Source organism: Crinia signifera, chromosome 1 (assembly GCF_055691185.1).
Source record: "Crinia signifera chromosome 1, ASM5569118v1, whole genome shotgun sequence".
In the NCBI taxonomy this organism is placed as follows: Eukaryota; Metazoa; Chordata; class Amphibia; order Anura; family Myobatrachidae; genus Crinia; species Crinia signifera.
In genome coordinates this window covers 248,183,802-248,193,616 of record NC_139217.1, presented here as the reverse complement: position 1 = coordinate 248,193,616, position 9,815 = coordinate 248,183,802, and the positions used below count along the sequence as shown (strand labels likewise).

The following is a 9,815-nucleotide window of genomic DNA, read 5'->3' as shown; positions in this document are numbered from 1 at the left end:
TAATTCAGATTTTACTGCAAAAAAAGGGGTGAAAAGAACACGTTATGTTCTGGGTCCTCGTGTTTTTTGTACACAAAGAATACAATATATGAGCAGAGGGGACATATTTTATTTGGATAGCAAGTTGCAGTTTGTGTCAGCCAATCATGTCTGGTTTTCCAGTAAAGCTTCCTGTGATTTGCAGTTCATTTCCTTGTAACCCATTGCCTCAATTAATGTAACGGCAAAACCTGGGGGTTTGGTTTTATTTAGCCGTTATTAATGTCCCTCTCTTGCACGTAAAGCAAAAGCTTCCTTCTGTTTGTGTGTTTCTTTTTGTTGTTTGTGGGGGTGGACCATTATGCCACAATCATATTTAGGGCCTGTGCTTGGGGACACTGCAAGTTTTTACTTCAGCTACGACTGATTTTAGCAATATACATAAATGGGTGTGGATCATAGGGAAGATAATGTCTAAGTTGACCCCAAAATGTTGACATAGACACCCCCCAAAAAAACCTGACAAACGTTGACACTTAGAAAGGTTGATATGAGTTTATATAGTGTGGCGAGCGGACGTGGAAAGTAATACGCATCCCCTCGCGGGGCTCTGTGGCTTGCCACACTATCTAAAATCAACTCCACGCCAACATGGATAGTGGGGATATGAAAAGGTTGGAGGACCTGTACCGCTGCGCTCGCCACGCTTCGGGTTTGCGTTGATAGTGGGGGCCCATTTAACATTGTAAGCACCCATAAGGGTGCTTATACAATAAAAAAATTGCATCGTATGCGGCTATATGGCATAAGATGCTATAAGATGAAAAAATTGGGCGCTGTGCTAGGAAACAATACCAAGAAGTCTATGTTTTCATGTATTGACCTTTCACATCAGTGGTCGAAGTGGGGGTTTGGCATTTGAATGGGATTTAGTGTTCATCCTAAAGTGAACTCAAGGGTGCCCAAGGGAAAAATGGGGTGTGGCCATTCACATTCAAAAGGGACAGTAGTAGGAAATTTACCCCCATAAAGCGGTGCAGGGCAGTAGGGAGGGGATAGAGAGATGTAGGGGCCAGGGACAGAGGAAAATATGGGCAGGGATAAAGGAACACGTGGGCAGGGGCACACACTGACAAGGGCAGGGACAGAGGCACACCTGGGCAGGGACATACATGATCAGGGACAGAGGAACACATGGGTAGGGGCACACATGGCAGGAACAGCGGTACACACGACTGGCACAATCCTCCCCTGTAGCTCTGCAGAAGTCCCCGTCAGCACACAAACGTCCACATTGACCTTAATGTAGGTGAGACGAAGTCTAGACTAATGGGGAGTACAGGGACGGGGCTGAGGCTGTGCGTGACTTTGGCACTCTGCAAGCAGCACTGTGGGGCACACCCTGTCTCCCGGTTCAGAATGCCACTGGGAGGAGAGATACATAGGTGCAGGAAAGAAAGGGGTTCCGCGGGCCTTCTGTTCACTGCTGCCCACAGTAATCGGGACAAAGGGAAATAAAATAAAAATCGAGCTCTGATTGACATGTTAACCTTTTGTCAACATTTGTGCATGTTGACCGTATGGTGTCAACCTAATCATCCGGATACTCTTAATGCACACATTGAGACTCCTCAACTCTTTGAGTGGCAAGTGAATTTGTCAAAATAGGTGTCTATATTGCCAACCAAACTTTGTTTTTCATCATAATGACTTGTAAATATTTACTTTTATATAGGAAATATAATCTTTTTCTACACTTTTTTTTTTTTTTTTTTTTAATATAACAAATGTGAGCGGTGTTGCCATTTTTTTGTGGATATTTTGAGCATCTCACAGATGTTGGCACTCAAAGGGCAAACTTAAATAATTTCCTTTCATAGAACACATCCACTTCAGGTTCTTGGAAGAAAAACTTTCATAGAACCAATCTGAGCCTAAATTTACAGTTCTGTAGATACTCCAGAAAACGTGCATAGTGGACCACATTATTACATTTAAATTCCAGGTCATGATTAAAGAAATAGGGAAAAAAACACCCTTAATACTGATCTACTGTTTTATCTTTTTCTTGTCCTGATCCAACAAAGTATTGCAAATGCAATCTTGTTTATTGTCACTGAGCCTCTTCCATTTTCTTCCACTAGAAATTAGAAGCACTACTTTATAGTGAATCAATAGTGCATTCTCTAACAGGATCAGCATTAAAACGGTCGACATACCGCTTGAAAAAAGTGCTGAAGCTCTTTAAATACGAAACGTTGGTAAGTGTTCATCAAAAAATAGAATGACAAGAATTCTGTTTTTTTATTTATATTATAAAGTCTAATACACACATGGAATCAATTAACTTATAGCCACCTCTAAATGTGGATAGACTGTCATTTTTAATCACATTTATATAAAATATATTATGGTTATTATTATTATTATTTTATTTATAAGGCGCCACAAGTGTTTCGCAGCGCCGTACAAAGGAACAATACAGGGAAACAAAACTTGGCATAACATTGAATAAATAACAAAAATACAGTACAAATAAAGAGCGCCACAGATCAATACACATTACAGCTTGGGTACAAGTAGTGAGGACTCAATCAACATACAACTAGAGGCTTGAGGCCAATGATGGAGAGGAGTATGCAGACGAAGATGGTCACTGAGTGTTGGAGTAAAGGAGAGCTGTGAGTGAGATGTGAAGAGAAGTGGGCTTTGACAACAGGAGGGAAGAGGGCCCTACTCGGAGGAGCTTACAATCTAGTAGGAAGGGGAGACAGACAGATTACAAGAGGTGCAAGCGAGGGTGTGGTGGTTAGATAGCAGGATGTAAACAGGAAACAGGCAAGGGGTCGGAGAACCAGCTGGTTTATGCAGTGGAAGGGTACGCTTTGATGAATAGGTGAGTTTTCAGTGCCCGTTTGAAGCTTTGCAAGGTCGGGGAGAGTCTAATGGAGCGAGGGAGTGCGTTCCACTGAAGGGGTGCAGCACGGGCAAAGTCCTGTACTCTAGCATGGGAAGCAGTGATCAGGGTGGAGGAGAGACGACAGTCGTCAGCTGACCGTAGAGGGCGGGAGGGTGTATGAATGGAGATGAGGTTAGAGATATACGGAGCAATGGAATTAGAGATGGCCCTGTATGTGAGTGTGAGGTGTTTGAAGAGGATTCTGTAGGGGAATGGAAGCCAGTGCAGATTTTGTTGAAGGGGAGTTGCAGAATTAGAGCGGCGGGAGAGGAAGATAAGCCTGGCTGCAGCATTGAGGACAGATTGGAGAGGAGCTAGTTGGGATTGAGCAAGGCCGGTGAGAAGAGCATTACAGTAGTCAAGCCGTGAGATGACCAATGAGTGTATGATCAGCTTAGTTGCACTCTGTGAGAGAAAGGGCCTGATGCGAGCAATGTTGCGTAACTGGAACCGGCAAGAATGGGCCAGCGTTTGGATGTGGGGTGCAAAGGAGAGGGAGGAGTCAAGAGTGACACCCAGGCAGCGGAGTTGGGGAACAGGGGAGATGATGGTTATTAGAAGTCACTTGGATTTCTGAGAGCTGTATGAAAAGTTATTGTACAATCTTCAGTAACTTATAATATCCATTTACGTATGAGGGTCCTTTATAAATTACCAAGCATCTGATTGCTGCATAGAAAGAATTTGTATGTATAAATATTTTCAAAGAATCCACACAAAAAGTAAGGCCATAACATTAACATTTGCTTGATTTTTTATTGACAATCCTTAATTTTTAGACTATTTAAAAAAAAAAAAAAAAAACGAATACACTAGTACGGTTAGACCCGGGTCCTGCGCTTTCATATTTAACCCGGGTCAAATTGCCAGGTTGGTCGACCTGGGTTATAAGCTTTGCTGCATAAACACTGCACCTCCACTCAAGTCGACACATCACCCACCCGGCAATTACCCGGGTCCGAGGTGTGCTGTGAAAAGGGGTATAATGGTAGCAACCACCAGGAGAAGAGCAGTGACTAATACCCCTTTCAGACATACTCCAAAATCGCAGGTTTTTGCACATGAACGTGCATCAACCCAGGATTTTGGTATGTCTGAAAGGGTCAACCCGGGTGTTAAAACCCAGGTCTCCGAACCCTTCTTTTTACCTGGGTTGAGGACCTGGGATTTATGACCAAGGTTGACCCTTTTGACTGCTGGGTCATTTTCCAGGGTGCAACCTGCACTCTTTCACACTGGCAGCAGCAAATTACCGGGTGAAGCAGTTCTGAAAAACGAATTTGCTGAAAAACCCAGGTTTTTCATATGTCTGAAAGGGTCAACCCGAGTCGAAATACCCGGGTCCTATACCCAGTTAAAAAGAATGGTCGGAGACCAGGGTTTTAACACCCGGGTTGACCCTTTCAGACATACCAAAATCCTGGGTTGATGCGCATTCATATGCAAAAACCTTGGATTTTGGAGTATGTCTGTAAGGGGTATTAATGAGCCTTAAGTGCAGATTTAATTTACACATTAGCTTTCATAGTGTTCATCTGGAAAATGTAAAACTAATTGTAAAGGGTACCATTTGCTGTAAACTATGTGTCCATGTGAACCAGCTAGCACAGATGATCTGCTTTCATTTAGCCACAGAAGCTTGATATTTTCAGGTCAGTCTATGAACTGTGATTGATCCATCCCATAACCGTAGAGCTGGGTACAGAGGTTCAGTAAATGTACACCGAAAAGTGTGCAAGTGTTTCATTCCAGATGTGACATCAAAGAAGGATAGGACTCCAGATTCATAGTCCAGGAAAACGCCAACTTTCTCTGGAGGTTTGTTAAGTTGAATCGATTTCCTTTCTGCTTTGTGGAATGCCCAGTATTCATGATCATATCTTTTAATGCACCACGATCCATTGGTCCAACCAAGACGACTTAACTCAGAGTCTCCTTTCCTTTGTATAGTTGGGTAAGTGACACCAATCCACCATCCTTTACCTGCTTGGAGGACATCTATCTCCCAGTAATGATTACCAGAATAGTAGGAGTCTCTGCTCAGTATTTGCATCAGTTTATCAAACCTCTGAGGGTGACTGGAGTTAAACTTCCCTAACCAAGCACAGTGTACTGTAAAGTGGTCTTCTGAAAGCCTTAACTTGGGGTGCATGGTGTCAGGGTCTAAGGTTGGACTTCTGGCATCTATGAAGATTTATAAAGAAAATCAGAACAGGAATATCTCCATATATATATAAAAGGCTAAATATTCCTCATTTCTGAGGTTAAGTACCACACGTGACCAATGGACCAGATTACTCCTTAACAGAAAGTGAAAGTAAAATAATCTGTTTATCTGGATATGGAGAGAGAGGGATTGCAGGTAGGAGCAGATACGGAGTAACCCATAATTTTGGCTTTTAACTAGTATGTTTTGAAGCCCTAATATTCCATTATCACATTTGAAACATTTTTCGCTAAAGCACGCCTTAAACCATGTACACACGGGTGACCGCAGTGATACCTCAGCACACAGCGCTGCATCCGCAATGGTTGCTGAGCAATCTGTGTTGAGCTGGGTTTTGCCTATTTCTTTTTATAGGCAAAACCCCACAAACTAGCAGGATAGACAGTGCAAGTACGCCCAGGGCCATACACACTGAGTGATTAATTTCTAAGCGATCTAGTCAGATCACTTACAAATGGGCTTAAAATCGCCCCGTGTGTATGCCCTCTACGCCTAGCCAGAATACCAAGTGCTGCTCTGTGCAGCTGATTTTTCTGGGGATTTTCCTTTTTTTCTCCCCACACAGCCCTGATTGATTCTTTTGCGCACACCTCCCTTTTATTTCAATCACATGTAATTTGGCCTCCTTGTCAAATGTTCCATTCCCACAACTCCAAGCAGGCTATGGGTACCCCCAACGTTTTTGTCTGCACGTCCATGAAACGCTGGACGGGGCTGTCGGCACATCCCCTGCCTGTAACTCAGGCAGCAAGCGCCCCAGCTAATAAAAGATTCTCAGAAGATGCTCGCTGCAGGGGTTTGCACATGTGCAAACACCCAACATTAGTCAGGGGAGCAAATTCAGATAACAATGATAAGGTCTGAATGGTTCCAAAGAAATGGGTTTGTGCCAGCGCCTGCTGTCTCAATAATTCATTACACGGTTCTCTAAAATAATTTTTTTATATAAAATACATATACAATTACACATATATGAAAAATAAAATAATAATATAAAATTGATCTCGTATTGTGTGAATCATTGGGCTATACTGTAACTCTCATTTAGAGGTATATGTGGCAACAGTCCCGTATGGGGGTAAAGAATTGTAGCTGACGGATATATTACCATCCAGTGGCTCAGGTTGTTTGATGGCCAAAAGAGTACTGTGACGGTTGTGGTTCTGATTGCCTTATAATTTCAAAGGCTCAAGGGTTTGAAATGATAAGGCAATCAGAACCGTCACAGTACTCTTTTGGCCATCAAACAACCTGAGCCACTGGATGGTAATATATTCGTCAGCTACAATTCTTTACCCCCATACGGGACTGTTGCCACATATACCTCTAAATGAGAGTTACAGTATAGCCCAATGATTCACACAATACGAGATACATTTTATATTATTATTTTATTTTTCATATATGTGTAATTGTATGTATTTTATATTAAAAAAATATTTTAGAGAACCGTGTAATGAATTATTGAGACAGCAGGCGCTGGCACAAACCCATTTCTTTTTTGCCTAATAATCTTGGGTTTGTGACAAAACCCTGTGCCAGCTGCCCTTAATTGCGCAACACACACCAGTTGATATTTTTTTCCCTTTTCTGAATGGTTCCAGTTGATAGTGCCTACAGTGTCTATATAGACAGTTAATAGGTCTATGACAAGGTTGACTTGTTCTTTCTTCACCATCCATGTCGGCTCAGAGGAAGAATAAAATAGTAATTGTAGAAGTCTATGTCAACAGTTGTCAACAATGACACAAAAAAAATGAAAATCTCATGTTAACTTTTTCATGTGTCTACCTTTCCCATGTCTACCTTTTGACCCTGTCAACTTATTGCATGTTGATAATAATGTGAAATACATATTTGTTGAAAGTTAAGTATAATAATAAGTATAGTATTGGCCTGTATGATTAATAAGTATGGCATAGGAAGTGTTCAGTTTATTACTCAGTGGCATGATATCACAGAAGAGAAACAAGAAGTTCCCTTTAGAGGGCACATTTGATACTACAATTCTAGAGTGTCTTGAGAGGCAGGTACAGGATAAGATAAAGAGATATTATAAGATGTGTACATTTACATAAGTAAGATCTAAATGACAACCTTCTATTGCTTTTGACCCCTGTGCAATATATGTGAGTGACTTTACTACAACCTTGATTGATTCTACCCCTATTTGAAGAAGGGAAAGGGGGAACTTGGGACTTTCTCGCACAGACTAAGGGTAGTATTCAATGAGAAAAATTCTCCGTGTTTTATGGAGAATTTGTGCTTTGTTCGCCTTGGACGGAGCATTTTGCTCTCCAAAAGCGAGCAACCCTATTCAATGTGAAATATTCTCCGTCTTTCTAAGTGATTTTCTCCATCTCTCTCCGTGTAGAAAATTCTCCATCTTTTGATGGAGATCTGGAATGTGAACTTTTAAACTAAAATGTTTTTTTTTTTAATTTTGGTGTCAAAAAATCAGGTTTTTTTTTCTGTGAAGGGGCATGTTATTTTTATTCATGTGCTTATAGCACATAAATATATTTTTAATAAAAAATTTTTTTTTTTTTTTTTTTTACACAGTGCAGCCAGCAGGGGGCCGGAGCGCTCGAGCCGCTCATTAGATATTCATATATTCACTGCACCCGATCGTTAATATGCACGATCGGGTGCAGTGAATACTGGGTCCCCCGCTGGCTATAGGGGGGGGGGCAGCCTGTGCTGCCTGGGTCCAGGGGAGCCCACCTCCCCTCCACATTCCTCTGGAGCAGCCAGGGAGACTTTAATCTCTCTGGCTGCTTCCGTCCCCCGGCTCCCTGAAAGCTCCCTGCCGCGGACGCTCGTCCGCTGCAGGGGTTAAGACTCGCCGCGAGTGGCGGCGAGTCTTAAATACATTGAATAGTGGGAGCAGGAGGCTCCGGAACAGGGAGAATCTCCGCTAAAACACGGAGAGTGCATGGAGAGCGAAATAAAACGCTCTCCATGCACGGAGAACTTTCTCATTGAATACTGCCCTAAGCGTGAGCCAACGTATAATATTGATCACAGAGCTACAAGAGTCCCAATTAATGTAGTTGGCGGTGCTCCCATGAGTCCTAATAGTTAGACCTCAAACAGAACAAGAAAGAAAGATTACTCTTTTTCTGGGGCACTTCTTATTTAATTTATTGTTTTTTATAATAATCTAAATTCTCATATCACAGATTTGTGACAGTATCATTGCATTGTTTAAGGGTATAATGGGACAGATATACAATTAGGCACTTGACCACGTTAAAATTGTGAATGTGTATCAGCTGGGATACTCAATGCTCTCAGAATTCGGATTGATACAATCCTTTGAGGCATCTGTCGCCCCCAGTTGAATTTTATGTGCAAGTGAATCCTTATATATGTGAAACTGATTCTACCCCTACACAGATTCCTGCCCAGTTACTAAAGTTGCCTGTGACTGAAGCATATATATAGAGAACAGAAAAAGAAATAATGTAGTAGTTGCATTTCCTATGAGCTCTTCATTGAAACCAATAATACCAGTAGGAGGGACAGTGTAGGATAAATGAGCAAATTATACCTAATCCTAAAATATCATTACTATCAGCACCTACTATGGTTTAACTGCATACAGTTGCATGCAGCTTGTCTAAATGTTTTCCAGCTATTGCAGCAGCATCCTTACTAGTAGAAGCAACAACTGATACAACTGAGTTTTGCAAAGATATGTGTGATATCTCAATGTGCCCCATTTTCCCATAACTATACCCAAGGACTGAAAGACAACAATGATGACTATGACAATATTAAGGGGGGTATGCAATCGCCGTCGAGCATCTCCCGTAGGGGAGATGCTCGACGGGCCCTATTCAATGCTGTCTTCCCCGACAGCATTGAACAGGGTTTCCCGGCAGAACGAGCCCGACATCTCTAGCTGTTGGGCTCGTTCTGCCGAGAACAGCCGGGAAGTGACGAGCTGCCGGCTGCAGCTCGTCACTTCCTGGCCGCAACTCGCGGCCACGCCCCCTTCTCGTCCCGCTGCAGGCGGGACATTGAATCCCGCCTGCGTGTTCTCGGTCGAGCTGACCGAGAACGGGACCGGGTCACGGCGGGCGAGCAAGCTTGCCTGCCGTGACCTGAAGATTGAATACCCCCCTAAGACTTCTTAACAAAGAACTTGCTTCACTAAAGTGCACAAACTATTGTCACAATGCTGTAACAGACTAAATATCCAGCCATATCCTTTCATTTGTGACCTTAACATTCACAAAAGGGGGTGTAAGGACTAAGCATAAGACTCAAAATAAGTAATCTTATTAAAAAGGCAGATCCATTTTTTTTACATATTATATTATATATTATACCTTGTACCATGAGATTTTTAGTATGGTTTAAATTTGTAAGGACAGAATTAGTGATATTTACTGGCAGTCTTACATTATTACTTTAAATTGGTATACACATCTAAGCTTAGCACATATGATAGAGTTATAATGAGGCCTACAATATATATACTAAAATAGATTTTCACAGGTATATGATCATAGTAATTAGACCCAGCAGTTATACATATTGCTGAAATATAGTTGTGCAAGAAGTTGTGTCCAGATATAATTTGGTAACTCATATAATGTTGCATCAGACCACTTTACAGTACCAGTATTTAATATTCAAGAA

At 41.9% G+C, this 9,815-nt stretch overlaps 1 protein-coding gene across 1 annotated transcript in view; it reads right to left on the bottom strand.

Moving 5' to 3' along the window:
- Positions 1-4,396: 4,396 nt before the first annotated feature.
- The window catches only part of TRIM14 (tripartite motif containing 14), a 70,264-nt gene continuing 64,845 nt past the window's right edge, over positions 4,397-9,815 (bottom strand). The window contains exon 6 of the mRNA XM_083179874.1: positions 4,397-5,122. Within this exon, the coding sequence (XP_083036000.1) occupies positions 4,587-5,122 (536 nt within the window). The 3' untranslated portion in view covers positions 4,397-4,586. The remainder of the gene's footprint in view (positions 5,123-9,815) is intronic.